Source organism: Paramormyrops kingsleyae, chromosome 11, assembly GCF_048594095.1.
Source record: "Paramormyrops kingsleyae isolate MSU_618 chromosome 11, PKINGS_0.4, whole genome shotgun sequence".
Taxonomy (NCBI): domain Eukaryota; kingdom Metazoa; phylum Chordata; class Actinopteri; order Osteoglossiformes; family Mormyridae; genus Paramormyrops; species Paramormyrops kingsleyae.
The window spans coordinates 24,863,826-24,884,426 of record NC_132807.1 but is presented as its reverse complement, the minus strand read 5'-3'; the positions used below and the strand labels follow the sequence as shown (position 1 = coordinate 24,884,426).

The 20,601-nt window shown below is 44.2% G+C and overlaps 2 protein-coding genes across 2 annotated transcripts; both read right to left on the bottom strand.

Moving 5' to 3' along the window:
- Positions 1-58: 58 nt before the first annotated feature.
- pnpla2 (patatin-like phospholipase domain containing 2) lies at positions 59-11,186 on the bottom strand. Its single transcript, XM_023819703.1, has 9 exons — positions 10,523-11,186; positions 9,778-10,010; positions 8,189-8,254; positions 4,734-4,943; positions 4,572-4,632; positions 3,601-3,825; positions 3,211-3,343; positions 2,902-3,024; positions 59-1,885 (listed from the first exon to the last, which is right to left on the bottom strand). The coding sequence occupies exons 1-9, from the start codon at positions 10,707-10,709 to the stop codon at positions 1,555-1,557; spliced, it is 1,569 nt and encodes a 522-aa protein (XP_023675471.1). The 5' UTR covers positions 10,710-11,186; the 3' UTR covers positions 59-1,554.
- A 5,695-nt stretch (positions 11,187-16,881) lies between these two features.
- rplp2b (ribosomal protein, large P2 b) lies at positions 16,882-19,747 on the bottom strand. Its single transcript, XM_023819625.2, has 5 exons — positions 19,657-19,747; positions 19,056-19,179; positions 18,300-18,348; positions 17,775-17,873; positions 16,882-16,995 (listed from the first exon to the last, which is right to left on the bottom strand). The coding sequence occupies exons 2-5, from the start codon at positions 19,176-19,178 to the stop codon at positions 16,919-16,921; spliced, it is 348 nt and encodes a 115-aa protein (XP_023675393.1). The 5' UTR covers position 19,179; positions 19,657-19,747; the 3' UTR covers positions 16,882-16,918.
- Positions 19,748-20,601: the final 854 nt, after the last annotated feature.

The following is a 20,601-nucleotide window of genomic DNA, read 5'->3' as shown; positions in this document are numbered from 1 at the left end:
ACACTCATTGGACAGATAACGCATGATCCAGACCGAAATAACCACACGCTACCAGAGATGAATATTAATATAATTAGAAACCCATTTTTTATTTACAGATATATAACACAAGTCGGTTTCTGAATAATGGCGTGAGGAAAAACAAAGCATAACACAATTAAGTTTTTAACTTAATATTCAGTTAAAATGAATGCAGTGCAGATTGAGGCTTTGCTCAGGGCATCCTCCAACAACAAGCTAAATGGCTTCGTCCAGACGGCTTTTCCTCTTCAGCTGTGTCACGGTAAGCCTGGCTCTGTCACGCGGCTCCAAACGAGCACCTGAGGGATTTCTCAGGAGCCCCACCCCACAAGCACTAATCCGACTGGACAAGAGTCATTGTAATTAAAAACATTTTTTTCATATGTAAGAAACGAAACATCAGTCTTCTAGGAGCTCCATGTCCATACAAAAAATGGCTTTTAAAAAAGTCAATGAAAATTAAAAAGGGCCACAAGGGGGCTCCCTTTCCCTTACACTGACTTTAAGCTTAAAAGTGAAAAGCAACTGTGCCGTTAATTCACATTGAAATTAGCAACCAAATCGACTTCATTTCTTATTTTGCGAAACAGAACAAGCAGCGGCTGGAGGTTTTTGCACCATCCATAAAAAAAAAAAAAAACATTAAAATGCATTTGGTCTCACGGACAGACGCAAAGTTCTTAAAACAGCCAAACTGTTGTGATTAATTATTGAGACGCTGTACAGTAAGTCAGTACTGTACTTATCATCGTCAAGGAGTTCTGAGGATGGCCATGGGGGGGGGGACACACACTGCTTAGAGCCTGTGTACACAGCTCCTCATGGTGATCTGACACGCTGATCATCCATTCTGTGATCCTCGTATACAGGATGGGTGAACCTCATACTGTCACACTCATCATGCTGTAACACACACACACAAAGTGCGCTTTGTACATAATACTAAGACACTGCATTCGTAGACCGTTAAATCCCAACATAGGGTTCATGTGGCCTGTGGTTTCAGTGGCTGGGCTGTGGATTCCAATAAGACAGATACAGATGCAGATCCCCGCCCCCCAAGTCACTGTGTCCATATCCTCTCATTGCCTTCTGTAGGGCTTTGATCAGTACAGGCACTTTGGCTGCTGTCAGGCACCTCTGAGTGAGGAGTCCCTGCTGAATCTCAGGAACGTTCGGCTCGGCTTCTCTGCAGTACAGAGCAGTCATTCTGCGGGCACACGACAGTGCCCGTCTGTGCCAACACCTACAGGTGGTTTACGTTCTTTTGGTTGTTTGTTGGAATACAGAAGAATAAATATTAAGTCCATCTCCTCGGTTTGGGGTGGGAGGAGGGGCGTGAATGGCTTAAAAAGCTCAAATGAGCAGAAGGGTCAAAGGTCACAATGAGGATTAGATTTTAAAAGCCCCAGCATGGGTAAATGTCATTCCTTCAGTGCAGGCCAAGGCCGTTTGTAAGGTAGGATTGTTCTGAAGACTTGTTCAGTCACATGGGCACAGACTGGTGTCTGGCATCATAGGCCATGGTATGCCCTAGGGCTGGACGGTGCCTTCTTTGTGCTGCAGAGACGGGGATGGGGGTGGCGTGGGCGGGGTGGGGCTCATAGGACGCATCACCAGCCCTTCCTCTGGCAGATCTGGCAGAGACGCCCTGTCCCTGCCCCCCCAGGCCTGGGAGTACATGGAGGCCTGAACATCCATGTTGACGCAGAAGAGGCCCGGCAGCAGCTGACGCTGGTACTGGTCCAAACGCAGAAAGAGGTCCAGTACTGTGGAGCTGCCCCCACTCATCCAGCGCGGAAGTACACCGCTGGGAGAGGCAGGCAAGGACTGAGAACGACGCAGCTGCATATGGTAGGAAAGTCTGAGGATAAAAGAAAAACAGGGAGAGGGATTAACCTGGAGCAGAAGAGCCTGAGACAGAGAGAGAGAGAGGAGGGATTAACACAGGATAGGGGAGCCTGACACAGAGAGAGAGAGAGGAGGGATTAACACAATATAGGGGAGCCTGAGACAGAGAGAGAGAGAGGAGGGATTAACACAGGATAGGGGAGCCTGAGACAGAGAGAGAGAGAGGAGGGATTAACACAGGACAGGGGAGCCTGAGACAGAGAGAGAGAGAGGAGGGATTAACACAGGACAGGGGAGCCTGAGACAGAGAGAGAGAGAGAGAGAGGAAGGATTAACACAGGATAGGGGAGCCTGAGACAGAGAGAGAAAGAGGAGGGATTAACACAGGACAGGGGAGCCTGAGACAGAGAGAGAAAGAGGAGGGATTAACACAGGACAGGGGAGCCTGAGACAGAGAGAGAAAGAGGAGGGATTAACACAGGATAGGGGAGCCTGAGACAGAGAGAGAGAGAGAGGAGGGATTAACACAGGACAGGGGAGCCTGAGACAGAGAGAGAGAGAGGAGGGATTAACACAGGATAGGGGAGCCTGAGACAGAGAGAGAGAGAGGAGGGATTAACACAGGACAGGGGAGCCTGAGACAGAGAGAGAGAGAGGAGGGATTAACACAGGATAGGGGAGCCTGAGACAGAGAGAGAGAGAGGAGGGATTAACACAGGATAGGGGAGCCTGAGACAGAGAGAGAGAGAGGAGGGATTAACACAGGACAGGGGAGCCTGAGACAGAGAGAGAGAGAGGAGGGATTAACACAGGACAGGGGAGCCTGAGACAGAGAGAGAGAGAGGAGGGATTAACATAGGACAGGGGAGTCTGCCACTGGAGTCGCAGCTCGTTTCCAGCTCTGGGGGCTTATGGGAGAAGAAAAGGTCGGCTTGGGACAGTAACTTTGCGAATCATGGTGATTGGCCTGCTGGCCTCTTATAATGCAGCACAGCTAGACAGCCCCTCGACTGCGGCGCCTATTCTCACCGTGCAGACACCTGCTGGGACATGCTTTTCTTTGCCTGACGCAGGACACACTGCAGCAGCTTCGCTGTCTGGTCCCTCATCCAGCCTACATCCTCCTGCACATCTGGCAACCATTCCAGCAATCTGAGAGAAAGACAAAGAGAGAGAAAAGCTATAAGCTCACAGACAAACACACCACACGCACATGCCTGTATTGCACACTCAAGCACTGTCCTTCCATCAGATTGGGCAGATTGTGGAGCAGGTGGCCAGTCAGTGGGAACTGGGTGGGTGGGGGGAGGGGGGCTACAGTGAGAAACTCACACCCACCTGACAGTCATAGACATGGCCGACTCCAGCGGCAGGGTGTAGGGAATTAACATGGCCGAAGCCATCCTGATGGGCAGCAGGTTGCTCAGAGACTGGAAGCGGCTCCTCCTCTCCTTGCAGGCCTCCACTAGAGCTACAGGGGGCAGCAAAGAGTCTTTGCTTACCTTCATTAATATTTGTGTTGACTCTTTACGAATGGAAACATGATTTTACTGCATTTTATATGCTTTGATGACCATTAAATGAGCGTGGATGTAAATATTTAAGTTACTTTTGGTTAAATAAGACATTCAGCTGAGGAGATAAGCAGCATGTATATGGTGTGCTGTACTCTGATTTCTCCACCCCCCCCCCCCCTCTGTGCAGTGCCTACGCTCTTCCTCCACCCACCTTGGTGTAGCCTTGGGGGAAGGTGCTCAAAAATGTGGTCTTCTTCACTGGCGCTGTTGCTGAACACAGCTGGCTGCCTCTTATGTTGCTCGCCCTCCCGGGCCCCCTCATCCTCATCACCCTCCTCATCCTCATATTCTTCCTCCTCCTCCTCCTCCTCCTCCTCCTCCACCCCATCGCCTATGTTGAGGAGGGCTCGATGGGGTCCACGGAACTGCAGCAGGCCTGTGCTCCAGAAAGAGGAACCGGCACAGGTTCAGCCGAGATACGCACTGCACACAGTGCACAGGACACAGACGTCAAGCTGGGCACATGCAGTGTGGTTATGATCTCATAAAACCTACAGCCATTATTAACTCTCACAAGTGAGCACAGCTCCTGGTGCTTGTGAAGTGAGAAGATGCAGTACAGACTGAAATTAGACTCAATTCTCTGCACAGATCTAACCACATTAATAATAATATTAATACAAACTATCCTCACCAATAAATCTTATTTCTCAACTTATTGATTTTCTTGCTCCCACCAAAGATCATTTTTGGGAGCTGCCATTTCTACTCTACAGGCTTCGGATGACTCAAAATAACTATAACTATTGAATAGGAAGGACAAGAGTGATTAAGTTCAGGCATTCTGAAAAACAACCCCACTGGGGAGGGAAAAAAAATCCTCCTTTCTGAAGTATGTAATGTGGCAGCTGTCCATTGGGTGGATCTAACCTGCAGGCGTCCACTGCAAATTCAATTACAGTGACGCATGGGCCGGGTGTGTCACACACAGTGGTAAGCCTGCCATATTAAACGTGGGCCACTAGGTGTCAGCACTAGAAGAGAAAAAGCTATTCCAGTTTTTTCCTTGCTTCTTAACATCCAGCCATGCAAGGGCTGAGCAGGCTTATCTAAAGGAACATGTAATTTAACTCCAGCTCTTTAACACATGTAAGAAGGCCTTTAGGGGCTGAGAACTCTCACCGTTCTTCTTGATGAAGTGCAGGGCATCGCGATACCCCTGTTTACACATGGCCTTCATCACCTATGAATCCAGAGCAAACGCATGCGCAAAGCGGTTACCAGAGACACACACAAACTCGCACATCCTCACAACGTCCTGCACGGGTCCCGCGTGTGACATACCAGCGGGTCGGGCGGGAAGAGCGCGCGGGACACCCGGTATAGGTTGGTTAGCGTGAACTGGATGCTGGTGTTGGTGAAGCGTAGCTCGTGCAGGTTGGTGGAGCTGTCGCGGGGACAGATGTCGCTCTCGCCGGAGAAGGGCGACACCGTGATGGTGTTCTTCAGCTCATACTGCGGCAGGTTGTCTGAGATGCCTCCGTCTACGTATCGCTGAGGGACAGGGGGTTGGGGGGGGGGGGTGCGATAGGGTTAATCTGATGCGCGGATAAGTGATACTACAGCAAACATTGGCAACGCTAAAGACTCGAGAGAACAGCAATAGGACTCAGACATCACTAGTGGCATCGCAGTCTGGTATGGAGATGTTGAATCAGACAGACAGGAAGGTCATTTCGGATTCTCTGAGCATGAAACAAGAACAAGACCACAGGTGCGCCTCCTGCTGTTGAAAGAGGGCATGAGCACTGAGAGATGCAAAGCAGAACACAGACTGGCTTTCTCTGCATGAATCTGGGAGGAGATACTGTAGAATCAAAATACAAACCGGCCCTACAGTCTCTACCCTTAGGGCTTCTACTTCTTAAACACATCAAACGTGAGAATACTGCCCTGCACGTTACCTGTTAAGCTGCTCTTCTTCTTTACTTTCCTTTAATTACTTGATATCTATTACTGGATACTGTTTACGTTACTGTTACAGCTATACTTACGGTTTACTGGCTGTTTATCTGCAGCTATACTGCTGTACTGTAATTTGTACTTTGTCCTTACTCCTGAAGTGCCCCTTTTGCAACGTCCCTTCTCGTTACTTATAGCACTGTGATGGCAGTGGCAGCATTCCAACCTTCTCTGTACAAATGACAAATAACCCTCATTTTTACCATTTCTTAACTTGACTGGAAATGCCTTGTCCTACTTCATACTGCCCCCTGCCTCCTGCCCCCCCTCACTGCAGCAGAACCAAAATGAGCCGAGGGAGCAACAGTGAGTCTTATGCCGAGTCTTATGCCCTGCTTCTGCTTTCCCAGCATGCAACGGGGCCTCTCATTTCCCCCAAACTACTACTGTGATCATGTATAAAAAAGGGGATATGTCATGATTTCTTCGGCAGTAAGAATAAACTAAAGGATGTTGATATAAATAGGTCTAATAAAAGCCTGACACGCCAATCAGCGCCAGTGCGCATGAACAGCAGGATTAACTCTGAGATCAGCCTGGAAGATCTGGGTTTAATCAGAGGGCGGTGAGGGATCGGAATGACCTTGGGCAGCAGGGCCAGCTGGTCGCCTGTCATGGCGGTGTCTGCACGCACACACACGTGAACACGCACGCACCACAACCGAGCACGTGCCTCCCATTCCGACACTGGTGTATTTTTATTGTGGACAGTATGTCTCTGTAACTCCCTGCAGTTACACTGGGGCCAAGGCCCCTCCCCTCACAGTTTGCTTGGCAAAGTTCACTGTCACGGTTCCTACGTCACTGTCACCACCCCCTCGGGGGACGGGAACCCTGCCCAGATGCTTTCCTTTTCATTTTTTACTCCAGAAGTTGCCACCAAGGTGACATTTTGTTTTGCTTCTTATACAGGTATCCATAGATTTACGTCTGGGTTTCGTCCCGAAAGTGAGGACGTGAGTCTGGACGTATCTAGATTATTACAAGGAAAAGGTCAAATATACTGTATAACATAAGGTACATTATCACACACATTTAACTAAACATCTATGGTGGCACCACGATCAGGTGGTTTTGGTTTTTTGCCACATGCCGCACATGTGTTAAAGGAAATCGCGTTAAGCCCAGGGGACACTGTACAGTGAATAACACGAATGGGTATGCTGCCGTTCACACACATACACACTGTCACCAGACTGATGCAACAGGAAACAAACATGAAAATGCTCCTGTCATTATTTACAATACAAAAGTGATACACTACACATCTCAAGTATAAGAGGCACGTCATTAGAGACCGGAATCACACCATTTCATCACTGTGACTCTACGTTTTCGCTCTGCATTTCCCAAACAGCTAAATCACATCGTCTCTATTATAGTCATATGATGCCTTCCTGAACACTCTGGGTATGTTTATGAGGTTTAAAAAAGTTCATATGTCACCAGATTCTGGTCAGCGTGTGCGTGCAGGCATGTGCGTGTTTGTGTGGGTCATTGTGTCCACGCGTACCCAGCGACCAAACCCTGGGAACACGGCCTGCAAAATGCATCCTCCCGGGAACGAGGAGATGGCAACAATGCAGAGAAACAGAGAACCAGATGAAAGGTCACACAGCTGGGCTCAGAAAGCCAAGAAGAAGAGAGAGGGAGAGGGAGCGTGCACTAGGCTAGCCAAGTCCAAAAGTGATCAAACTGTACAGCGAAGACGAAAAGTAAGGAGGGGAAAATAAAGGGCGGGGATAGGTAAACAGCAGGGGAGGTGGGAGGGAAAACGGGAGGGGCACAGAATGATAAGAATGATGAGGAAAGATGTTAAATATTCAGAGAGCAGAATAATTGGCATGTGTTTGGATGGCCAGCTGCTGGTCAGGGTGACATTCAGACGAACACCGATAATGCACATACTAATATTGAGAGCCTATCTGTTCTTCAAAACATGGCCTGAAAAATCAGCACGACAAACTCTAGGGGGTGCCGCGATAACTACTGCCATGCAGAAAGCTCTAGGGCAGTGGTTCAGTGGTACTGATTTAGCCCCAGAACCCACATTTCCCCCTTGGTCACTAAGTCACAACCCAAATTCTTCAAATTCTGGACTAGTCTCACGAAATTTGTTAACCGGGTTGGGTGGCATTGAAATTTCACGATCCACTGAACTGGTCCCAGTTGAGAAACAGTGCTCTAGGCTGTACTGCGAAAACTGCAGCCATGTAACATTACAGTTTATCCATCCAGTGTCCAGTACTCAGCAGCAGTGAACCCGGAGGCTGCTCCCTCCTAGGGCATAAGCCCAAACTTACTCCACAATTGAGAGCCATCACTTCACTTCACTTAATCACAGGCTTTTAGACTGTTCAGTGAGACTCGGGTTACACAAAGGAAATCCACGCAAGCATAGAGAGGATACACATACTCCTGAGGTACAGCCAGAGGTGCTGGGGCCGGAGGGTACAGTACCAGCGACTGAGCCACCAGCAACAAACATTACAGTAACTCTATAAACTGAGCGTGTTACCACAGCATCATTAGGACATGCAGGCACAGCTTACAATTAACCACTCATGCTTTGTTTGCCCAAGACTTTCCGAATCCTCCAGCTCGAAGATTCATTTTCAACCAGAGACTCTGAACTGACCACCCCCCCCCCCCATCAACTAGTCAAGTCAAATAGTCTCTTAAAAAAAATACACATTTCACATGAAAAAATAAAACACTGACAGTCAGGACACTGTGCAGCAGTACAGCTGGCGAGTATAAGCAGACGAGATACTTACCACTCCCTGTAGCGTGGGGGGGATGAGGCCACAGTACACAGGGATATAGGCACTGCAGACACACGCCTAGGTAGAGGGGGCAGTGAGAGCATCAAACGCCGGCCAGAGGCAAATACCACACGACACAAGAGGACAAGCCACCGATTACTGAGATATTACTAACAGCGATAGGGACGAACTTCAAGGTCACAGCACACAATGCAAAGAACACTAATGGGTGATTTGGCAGATACAGTAAGTACAATATAAGCACTGACAGTTTTATTATAATTGTTGTTGTTTAGAGCTTCTGGTCTTGGATATCAATATGGTACAGCCACCAAAAATAAAATGATGCACCTCTGATCATAAACAGTGATATTCTAGTAAATGACATATACAATGTTCAATTTATCCAACATTCCCCTCAGTTGTGTAGGATGTGTGTGTTAGCAATGTCGACGATGAACATGTCCAGCTGACACGGATCAAAGGGAAGTGTGTAGGTCATAAAAAGTGCATAATGCTGGACAATGTGATGGAACATATTATGAGCAGAGCACAGACCCCACTGGGAAACGCATGTGTGGGATTCGGTATTTGTTAATAAAAATGTACCGTTGACAGCGAGTGTCTGAGTGCTTCAGAGTGCCAAAGTGTATCCCAGTGAATAACAGTGACAGTGTAACACTACATGTGATTTTTGCTGTATCAGTGTCAGTACGCAGGTTTAAGCCTGAGCATCATCCATGTTACAGACGACTGTGTGTCTTAATCACAGTGTGTCAGAGTCCCATTATATCTGTACAAAGCCCAAAAACCTCTAAAATTTCCCAGTGATTATGTCATAGTACAGGAATTATGCCAAGTCTCTGAAGCACAGACAACTTCAGTAACTTATACAGACAACAACAATCATCCATTGCAGGCAAAAACTAGGAGATTGTTTTTAAAAACACATCATTATGTTATAATTTCAATAAATTGTCAACAAAGTTGACTTCCAGATGAGTATATATTACTTGCATATCACCTAATAAAAACCGGCTAATGTCTTCATTGAATATGGGAGAAATGTCATTACGAATGAGACAGGTTGTATGAAATGCTGAATATCAGAATTTTGCCTGGGTAACTGTCTGTGATGTCACACGAGTATTATGCTCTTGTAGAGATCTTAATGCAATTTGCAATTCATCTCCATTGTTCATGTTTGCACAGAGGCCAGCTGAGCCCTGCTTGTGCCGAGTGCGGACCCCCTGTGCCGGGGATTCTCAAAGTCCGTGGTCTGGATGCAGACCAAAGTTAATCTGGATTCAGCCGATAATGCGCATTTGAATCAATATGGTTAACGTACAAAAAGGCTTAATGTGGTTTGAAATACAAAAATAGTCCACCAAACTTCGTACACACACAACTCATTATAACCCCCCCCCCCTCCCCAATGACAGAGATGTCATATATACGTTATATATTGATGTCTATATTGAGTTATTCTTAATTCTTTAAATTCCATGAAATGCTATTTTGTTATTGAAAATTGATCCGGATCTATGATTTTGAACAAGAACCTGATGCGGACCTTTGATCAAAAAGTGCGATGCTCTCACCTGGACCAACTCCTCCTTGCTGTTGAACTGGGACACCAAAACATTCTCTCCATCTGACACACGGGTCAAGGAGATGCCTAACCTTCCAGTTGCACGAGAGTGGCAATCTGGAGGCAGTGATCTGTACAGCAACTTCCGCATGATCTTCACCAGGTTGAAGGAGGGATGCATGGGCCCCAAAAATCGCTTTCGGGCTTCTTTGGCAACATCAATGATGTTCGCCCCAGCTTCTCCTGAAAAGACAGCATTGTCCGAGATTATAGTTAGTTATAAGGCCTCCATCAACAAAACGAATAGATTAGAGAGGAAAAGACACACAGGCAAAAAGAAAAAAACGGTTTTGGGCATCCAGCATTCTACAAGACATTGACTTTGCTCAAAAACCGACAGGTCTGCATTCTTCAAAATAATATTAAACAAAAGAGGAAGTAAAACGAACAGGCATGGCTGGCAAGATCATCGAAGGTAATCAGATTCATTATTTTGGTTTTACAGGACGATGCTAGTCAGGTGGAAACACTGCTCAGGACACGCTGAGCACTTTGAAATGTATTCAGCTGTTCCGGGATGACAGCGGATGCCAGTTAGGGAGAGCTATGACAGAGGAACGGTGCGCATCAATGATCATGAGTCATGCTCATCATACCTCAATTATTATTAGCTTTAAAAATACGTAGATTATTCGTTCACGGATTACACGCCAACGCAAGGCAGGTTGGGTAGCGCAAGGGGGCCTCATACGTACCCAAGCATGTCCCGGTGACCAGGGCGGACGCAGTGAGGGCTCCCGCCGACGCTCCGTAGATGTGCCGGGCATTCTCTACTAGGAAGGGTGCGTGCTCCTGCAGACAGCTCGCAACGCCGACATGATAGATGCCCAGGAAGCCACAGCCGGCGAACGAAATATTCCAGGGAGAGTCGAGGGGAAACATGCTGAAAGCCGACGCTGGAGGCAGCGACGCACACTGGCGCGGCTTCGCCTCAGTACGGGCAAACCGAGGCTGGCGCAGAACTTCGTCAAATCACACCAGACACAAAGACACCCGTGAAAACGAAAAGCTATTAGCCTCGATTTCCGTCGGCCGGTTTTTTAAAAACTCACTCTAATCTACTTATCTAGATAAAGGAAACAGTCGCCATATATGTATACCGCAGTTTATACATCAAACTCATGTTGCTGATCTTCCTGTACTCACTGTAGGACTCCTTCCGTTTATATAGTTCCCAGCGACACAGTTGCTAAATTCAGAAGACAAGTCCCCTTCACTTTCACGTTTTTTCCCTTTAGCTCCTTTCTTTTTACATTTGCTCTGTCAATGTTGTCTGTCGGCGCCCGTATATATTTGCCGATCAGTCACCGCCTTGTTTATTTCACTTCTTCCAGCTGTTTTGTCATTGCCCTCTCCAGAGTCCCTCGCGCAGCGAGGGCGGGACATTGAAAGGCAGTGACCAATAAAAATCCGAGAATGCGGAACTCTCAGCCAATGAAACAACGTAAATAACGCCCAAACAATTCAGTCGCTGAGATCGCCGCCCTATCCGCCCCAGGGCAAGATAGGAAAATACTTAGGTGATTGCTATTATTTGACATTTACTCCAGAATGTAATAACCGCAGAGGAACTGGGTATAATTCCAAGGGTTTTTGGTCTTATGAGAATTTAATAATGTCATAAACAAACACTGTGATTCTGCACTGAAAAATTCGTAAGTCATTGTTCCCACGTGTTGTCCTGTATACTGTCACTGATACAGGAACCCTGTAATTTCTTGTATTTATGATAACATACAAGCAAATAGTAATTTCGGTAACTTTGAACAGATTTTTTTTTATTAATTAAGCTAATGGAAGTTAAATCTTTCCCAAACTAAAACTGCAGAAATTACGGTTAAATATTTATCGCATTCTCTTAAGGCCTATGTAATTAACGGATAGCAGTCACCACTTACGGAAAACAGAAATCAACAAACGGTGTTGACATTTAATATATTGAGAGCAATACCACACGAAGCTGTACAGTAAAGCTGTACTACTAGGACAAACAGCATGTGAGTGCGAAAATATCTTCCAAGTAAGAGGACACTGGAAATAAACATAATTTTTAAAACTTGTTTTATTTATTAAGTCAGAGAGATACACATTCACAGAGGGACTGTCTTAAAAGGATTCAGATTTTCCTAGAAAGGTGGATTTTTCAAAACGCCAGCCATGTCCTGTACTCCTACTTGTTTCTGAGGAAAACATTGTGAAACTGTGGGGCCTATATTTGACATTTTGGTCGTACATTTCCCAGAGGCAGACTGTTGCAGATTTAAATTGCAAACCTCAGCTGGATGTTGGAGAGTGTCCCATGACTGATTCCATTACAATTGCCCTGTTCATTCATAGTAATAGGGAACACGACCCCTGTCCAGTATTGGGAGTGGCAATGAGTGACTGCACAGCATGTACTTGGCTAAATTCTGCTGTAAACAGTACAAAAATAATGAATATGCACCTGAAAAACAAAATATGTGCAGATCATCCAAAGCTTGTTGCCAGTTCTTACTGAATCTTCAACTCAAGTACAGACAGCCCGGGGCACTTGGCTGAGTTACACCCAAAATGTCATTTCGTATTAGAGTGATTATTATGGGTTCATTCACGCCACCATTCAAATGATGCCATTCTGCATGAATTCACAGACAGAATAATTGTGTTGATTACTGTGGTGCATGTGTGTGCAACCATCAACTAGAACCTGGGCAAACAGCCTTTTCCAGGAGCTACAAGCCCTGGCAGTGTGCATATTCCTTGAATATGTGTGTAAGATTGTGAAATGATTCCCAGTGCGGCAGCATAGATCATGGTAAACAATACATAAGGGTAAATCTGTCTAAAGTGCATGGGTGACCTTGTACCTCAGGGAGGTGGTGGGGCAGGGCGGTATGGGGGGGGGGGGGGGGGTCCACGCATATAGCATCGCTAAACATTTGATGTTAGAAGTTAGCTTGTTTTACTCTGAAGAGAGCATTGAGCATTCAGCCTGAAACATGAGTTTATCATGATTTTTCCCCCCCTGTTTCATTCAGAAATGTGTTGCTGATGAATATCCTTGCATTTGTAAATTGTAATACTTCAAACTGGAGTATTCTCAACAGAAAATGTAAGAAAAAGATGTTTCAGAGAGCACAAATCACATAATTCCTTTTCTTGTGGCCCTTTTGCCCTCAGTCTGGCAGATAATGTGACCAGAATGGGACACTTGCAGATAAAGATGAGTTTACATCATTGCTAACTGCTTGATGCAAAGAAAACCAAAGGGCGTTTTGCTCATAATCGATCATTTTTATCAAATGTAGCTGTAGCTCTCATTCAAGTGTAGCTTGCTCATTGAAAACAGAAGAATCAATACAGGATGTTTGCATGTCACATATTGATCTACTAGGACCATATTCATCCACTTATACCTGCTTGGTTAATCAGAGATAGCTTTGTGACCAAAATACATGGACACAAATAAAATAAAGCAAAAATTGAATTTGGCTTTGTGTTTCATTGAAGATCTACTAATGGTGAAGCTGTCAGAATTGCATTTGTGCTGTTCAAAATGAAACTCCATTCAGAAGCAGTCCCGAGTTCGTGGATAGATAACCATAATGACTCACTAAAGTTACAAGCAATACCTCCTTATCGGGATCTTCATAGCGCCAGTGATATACGTACACACAGCAATCTTTTACACGGTCAGTGTTGTGGCCTTAGAAAAACACTCACGCATTTATAACTGGCGGGTGGTGAAGATCAGAGGTTAAAATACACCAAATCCTTAATAATGACATCATTTTTGGCAACATTGTTAACTGTAGAGTGAGACAGGCACTGGCATAAATGTCGATAAACGGAAATGGAAAGGTACACCACATAGTCCCAGAAGATTTTTGGAGAAAAACCAAGAAATTAATGCCATGGTAGTAGATTAACTTACTTTAGTGGCTACATTCAGTAGCTTAGCAGGTGCATATATTCAAGGTAGGTTTGTGCAGTGGCAGCACTGCAGTGGCAGCACTGCACTGTCAGCAGTCATGCCACCTGCGGTTCAGATTAGGTAATCCATCTGACTCTAAGCCGGCTTGGGCCTGGCCAGTACTTAGATGGGAGACCAGCTGGGTTGCTGCTGGAAGAGGTGCGGGGTTGGCCAATAGGTTAGCCCATCCTGTGGTCTGTGTGGATCCCAGTGCCCCAGTGCAGTATGGGGACACTGAGCTGTAAACATGGTGCTGTCCTTTGGATGAGATGTAAAACTGATGTCCTGGCTCGCTGAGGCCATAAAAGATCCCTGGGTATCTTTTGAAAGAGTAGGGGTGGTACCCTAATGTGGGATAACTTGTCACCCTTGCTGTGTTTATGACGTTGCATAGTTCCCCTGGTGATGTATCGATTTCTTTGTGCCATCCAATGACGTGTTAATTTTAAATTGCCCAGTGTGTATGACTGCCCTGTAGTGGGCTAGAATCCCACCCTGGATAACTCATGGCCTGTGCATTTTGGGATAGGCTCCAGTTTCACTGCAAACCTATACTGCAGGGCTATTCAACTCAAGCCCTCGATTCCAAATCCAGGCCTTGTTTTCAGTTCTCCCAGGTAGTTAGTTTAATAATTACTGATTCTGATTGGTCAGAGGCTTCACACCTGGCTCACAGATAAAGGAAGGCTGGAGAATCAGCAGGGTTCAGCCCTTGAGGACCATGAGTTGAATAGCCCTGCTATACTGGATGAGCGGTTATGGAAGATGGATGGATTTTAGGGTAAGGACTATCAAGGGCATAGGAGAGAGTTTGATATTGGGGAGGGGGGCACAACTCCATAATTAATACGCAAAGGTCTGTTTGAATTAAGCCAAATTAAATACTGGGGGGTACACAACCACTGGATCCTATCGTAACTATAAGTGCACTGCGACATGAATCATCAGCCTTCACATCATCAGGAGAAGATGTTTGCTCCTTGACAAATAGGTAAACAAAGGAATTACCAAACTTCTTCAGTCCTAGGAGAGCGATATTGATAAAGTGTACAGGCTTCATGTTTGACATTTGCACTGTGTACTCAGAACGTTAGACTGGAGGGCAATAATAATTATCCATAAACATGGAAAAACTGGAATCAGGGAGTTTCAGAAAATTCCAACACATGGACTTGAAGTGTGCTGTTGTCGTAATGTAACCTTGATGTACTGGTCGAAACAGTCATCCTAGTCTCAAGCCCTTGCCTGCTCCAGTACAGGTGAAAGTTCCATTGGTTAGAGGCAAAAACAGGAACACCTTATCGGGACAGGAAGCCATGAAGACAGAATCAAATCGATTCTTCCTAAGGGCTTAAGGTCAGGATAGTGTTTATCTGGTCCATTCCCTCATGTGACCACTGTTATAAGTCATCTCCTTACCCGCCCACCCTACACACACAAACTGCTTAGCATCTAACGGCATGTGTTCAATGGTGGTAAACAATTTTCTGAAAACCTCATAACCTTTCTGAATAAAGTTCAAATGTGTTTATATGGAGAGAGCTGTGATCAGGTTGCTTTTTTTTCCGATCATTGCTTTCACAATCATTTCCATTTTGGCAGACTAATAATTCACGGACAGTACTTTTTAAATCCTGGAAGTTTCGGGGCTTTAGTGAGCAAATGTCTTCAGGCACACACTGACTGATGGAGGAACTTTCCGAATTGACGCTGGCTCTGGACTGAATAAAAATTTGTGTTTTAAAACACAGGGAAAGATTCCTCCCATCGTAAGTGAATTTGACTTGTCTTTTAATTATGTGCCGGAAGCATTTGTTCAGAGCTACCTGAAAGTGAGGCAGGAAACATATAACTTCAACGCTGAGATGGAAAAAAACTGCAGCACAGACTGCTAATAAGGAAAACAAAAAACATAAGAACCGGGGCTTGTATCTTGCTATGAGTTTTAAGGTAACCCAGTTTAAATGGATTTTATTTTTGTTGACCTACATTTAGCCCAGACTACCTTAAATCTGGCTAAGCAAGAAATCCTGCTTTGTGATACGGGCCCCTGATGTCAAAACTTCTTCCAGCACCAACATACTAGGAATTCACTAATTAAAACACTGACAATTGACTGACTGACAGTAGAATACAACATGTAGATGAAACCATTCCAGAACATATTCCTGCTCTTTTCTCACAAGTTTACTTTATTGGAATTTTCCAATGTTTCAAATGAAGTGTTGGACAGCTGATCTAGTCCAGCGATGCCAGAAGATGTGCAGGTGAATAATGCAGTCCTGCCCAGCCCAATTCTGGAATTTAATTGAAAATAAGTTGCCATTATTTTTGTTTTCCGTTTGCCTTGTGGTAGCTTATTAAAAGCTGGAGACATCATAACAATTTAATATGAATTTAAGGAATATTGTTTTGCATGCATGGTAAACAAAACTGTTACGCTAACATTGCCCGTTTGAATTGCATGTGTCATACACCTCACTCAATTTCTACCTAGATAAAACTGCGCACTGTTTACTCCCAGTCATTTTAAATTACGATCCCCATGAATCTTTAGTGCTATAAAGAGTCTAATGTTTCCTGGGAATTGCAAAGGTCACAGCGCACACCGCAGGAAAACAACCAAGGAAGACCACTTTTATAACTAAAACAAGTGATTTACTTATGTATATATATATATCTACTGCAATGCTTAATATAAAACAAAGAACTGCAAGTCATTTTCCTTTACTGGTAATGCTAATTGAAAACTGAAACAATGTGATACAATGTAGAACGTACATTATGAGTTCATAACGGTTCACCTGTAAATGCATGCAGTAACAGATTGACAGGTAAGAACTTATACTTTATACCTGGCATCTATGAATGAGTTACTATGTACTTGTGGGACAATGTTGTTGACAAGAGTGCCCCCCACAATGAGAGCCAATTGATAACACCCAGTCTTCCCACGAAGAACAGCTCTGCTCTGCTATGACTTGGTGTACATACAGAGGAAAGCTCTCTGCTAAGCACCATTAGTGAACAGAAGAGGAAAGTGAAGACCAGGAGCCACCCCGTCTGCACCAAAGTGAGAGATCACACCTGGGCCACATGTGTAAGAAGAGTTTGTTTATTTGGACCTGAGACAGTCTTAGTCAAACAGGCCGAATCCCATGTCACCATCTGATTCCTCAGATTCTTCCTTTTCTTCCTTCTTCTTCTCCTCCACTGTAGTGGGAGAGAGAGACGATCATTAATGCCTTCTGTTATCCTTACGTCTACCACTGCTTATATAATGGCAGAATAAGCTTAACGACTATAAACTGTTCTCTTGGTGTGGGACGAAGTCCTTTATGCTAGATTTCTGACATCACCTGATGCCACCTGGTGGCCATTCCCCAGAACAGCAATCAAGGTTCTAACCATACAGTGCCATAGGGGTTCTAAAACTTTCCATGTCCATGACTGTACAAAAATTTCACAAATCATGCAGCGATTCCATGAAATACTGTTAATGTTTTTTCAGATGTGAGGAGAACATCTGAACGCGAGGAGTCACAAGAAAAACAAAATGTATAGCTTGTGTTTGGAAATTAACTAAGCCCTCCACAAAAGCCGCAGCGTTCCACAGCCTGGCACAACAGTGCCCGTGGACAGATACCCCTACCTAACTACACCTAACTAGACCTTCTTTTGGGAACATGCACTATTATACTTGTCTTTAGTTGCAATGACATCCAAAATGTCTCTCTGTACAGCAAATTACACACAGGGAAAGGGCTGTATATACGTTTGTGACAGTGAACCTTATGAGTGCTTATTACAAAAACAAAACATTTCCCGATATTTCCATCACATAGCGACATTTGCAATCTACACCAGATTAAATGCAAAAATTTCAGATTAGGTCCACACATTTCATATTACAGCTGCTGCGCACGTCTCCTGCGCAGTACGACAGAAGTGCAGCAAAGCAGCAGCGCAATACAGTGATCTTGCATTCTCACCGGCAGCTGGGGCAGCGGCGGCCCCTCCTGCTCCAGGAGCAGCAGAGCTCGCCACGGCGACGGCGCCTCCGGCAGGCATGCTGGCCAGCTTCCCGTAGCCTGGAACAGGAAATAGACATAAATATACCTACAAGCGTTTAACCACAGAGAGACTGTCCGTTTTTTGCTGCATTACATCCACAACACTGGCACTAATGTATTGGGTGCATCCAGTGCTTAATTTGTGCCGGATCTTGCCGGAACACGTTCCAGGACCTCTGTTTTTGACTGTGTATATCCGGCAGACCTCTGGTTATTAAATCAAGCACTTCTTGTATTTATTGAAGCAAGCGTAAAAGAGTTTTATTATTTTAAACAAATCAGGTCTAAAGAATTTTTGAAACACTGGTTCAGTTCTTTAACGTTTGTTAATTCCACCACTGCCAGAGAATTAACAGAAGATAAACATGTTTTTTTTTCTGGATCACTCTGATATTTAATGCATAGCTGGGTTTATAATGTACACTAAAATCAAGAGAGTCTCACCTTGGTTAATGATGTCGTTTACCTTCTTGCCGTTAAGTTCAGAGATGACCTGGAAGGAGGCACAGAGATGGTTAAATATCCAAAAGCATAGCAGCATCATCAAGAGAGAACAATATGACATTCTCCTATTCCTTGGTCAACCAGGCTGAAATCCACTGAATTATATCCTTCATTGAGTACTAATATGATTATTACAACAAAATCACTAGGGTTGGTCAACAGACAAATTGAGCACTGCTTAAAATTCATCATATTGGTAGCAAATGCCCATTAAAATTTCAACAAATGGAGTAACGCATTAACATGTCGTTTTATGTCACAACATAAATGTTGTTTTGTCATGTCTTGTTTATATAATGGCTGTGTCTTAGTGTTTATATTCTATTTGTGACAATTTTCATTTGTACCAAGAACACTAAGAATACTTCAGCTATGACAGAGTGTGGGTCTCCACACACTATCTGAAGCTGACAATAAGATACTTTTTTTTTACATTTTCTTGATGAACACCACAGTGTTGATTTTTAAGTCTGAACGTACACAGACTGAAAAAAATATATACATATAATCAAACATTCACGTTTTAATACAGAGGATTAAAATATGGTGTGAATTACAGTTTCTGATGTTCTACAAGAGCGGGGATAAAGTCACGTCAAGCAGCACTGGGCCAAATGTCTAACTGACTCAATTAAATTATTTTATGTGTGCTTTGTCAAGGTATGTCTGCCCTAATGTGAAAAATGCAATTCATACCTTGTCCAGCCGCGTGTCGTCAGCCTCAATGCCCACGCTGTCCAGGATCTTCTTGATGTCTTTTGCTTGGGGGTTATCATTGCCGCCGAGGGCAGCCAGAAGGTACGCAGCAACGTAACGCATGCTGAAGAGACCATATGGAGTGTGACATATGAACAGAAGTTTTAAAAACTGGACAGCAGCATAACATTCAATACACATGGGAACCAGAAAATAACAGCCTACTGACCCTTCATTATTGATGAACCAATGAATATTCAACACATACATTACCGCTCAAGTTCGATAGACCGAACATAAACATTTTCTCATAACATCGTGCACGTAATTTTATAGATAACATTAGGGTAAATACTAGTATGTATTCATGTAGTCGTCGTTAAAGCAGAGATTCATACGTATCTGTATAGATCGATCTTTATTCAAAATCCACGTGTTCGATCAGTGAGGGTAGATCTGCTTGTTATCGGCAATTCAAATATATATTTTTAAACCTCAATTTTCCAGAAAAAAACGGCCTAGGGGTCCTACATATTTTCACAAAGGGGTTGCGAAAAACAAACACTAAAAACTGAGATTCTAATTTAAACTGGACACTCACTTGGGAGAGAGAAGGTTTTTGCGTGCACGCCTCAAAATTCAGAGAAGCGGAAAGGAAGGTAATGGCGGACGGAAGCGGAAATGTACATTTGGTGGGCTGGCCAGAAAATCAAAACCGATTTCCTATTGGCTGATGAAGAGGCGGAAGATTGCTAGGTACAGTGGGAAAAATGACGTATGAGCAGGAGTAGTGATGGGCAGGTCCTGTCTCTCCTAAGGCGATATCGGTTTCTGATATTGTTTGTATTGTGACGTGTATTCATTCATTTTACTAGCAGTGTCTTGTTTGTGCATTATGTGCACTGGTGTTAGTTTCATGGTGTTAGACAGCTGTAGTGTAGTGAAATACCATAGAGACAATATTTTATTGTTCTCCTATTTCTTAATGTTTTCACATTTTACTTCTTCTTAATATATAATATTTAATATGAAGCATTAAAACTATTCTCTTTGCTAGCATTAAAAATAATTAAATGAACATGTGTTCATCTTAAGTATTTATCTTAGTAAAAAAAATGTAAATGTAAATCAGACAATTTTTTTTCAAGGTAGTCTTGAAGTAGTCTAGATGTTTAATAGGTCTGTATACATTACCTCAAGTTCTGACAACAATAAATTTATAAAAATATATTTGCAACCATTTTAGATATGAATCAATGACAAAGGCAAATGACACGTTTTTATTTATGTACATTCTATAAATTTAAAACAGCCTGTGCGTGACATCTAGCCTTAACCACATAACTACCTCGCATTACCACAAATACACACTGAAAAGCTCAGAAAAATTCCTGTATTCCTATTTAACTATTTTCAAAAATCGTAAAATCTGGTGAGTGTTCCCTAGTCGAGCTGTTTACTGGCCCCTTGTCCTGCAGTAGCGACTCGCACCTCCAGGTGTCCTGCAGTGTTACAAAATGCAGCACCGCCTGCAGCTGCAGTAGGT

Coding starts and splice junctions, on each gene's coding strand:
- pnpla2 (XM_023819703.1), bottom strand. CDS start 10,709: ATGTTTCCCCTCGACTCTCCCTGGAATATTTCGTTCGCCGGCTGTGGC. Junction 4,944..8,188: donor CCCCCACGCTACAGGGAGTG/GTAAGTATCTCG, acceptor CCTGTCCCTCAG/CGATACGTAGACGGAGGCAT. Junction 3,826..4,571: donor GCACTTCATCAAGAAGAACG/GTGAGAGTTCTC, acceptor TCTGGAGCACAG/GCCTGCTGCAGTTCCGTGGA.
- rplp2b (XM_023819625.2), bottom strand. CDS start 19,178: ATGCGTTACGTTGCTGCGTACCTTCTGGCTGCCCTCGGCGGCAATGAT. Junction 17,874..18,299: donor AAACGACATCATTAACCAAG/GTGAGACTCTCT, acceptor TTCCTGTTCCAG/GCTACGGGAAGCTGGCCAGC. Junction 16,996..17,774: donor CGCCGCTGCCCCAGCTGCCG/GTGAGAATGCAA, acceptor CTCCCACTACAG/TGGAGGAGAAGAAGAAGGAA.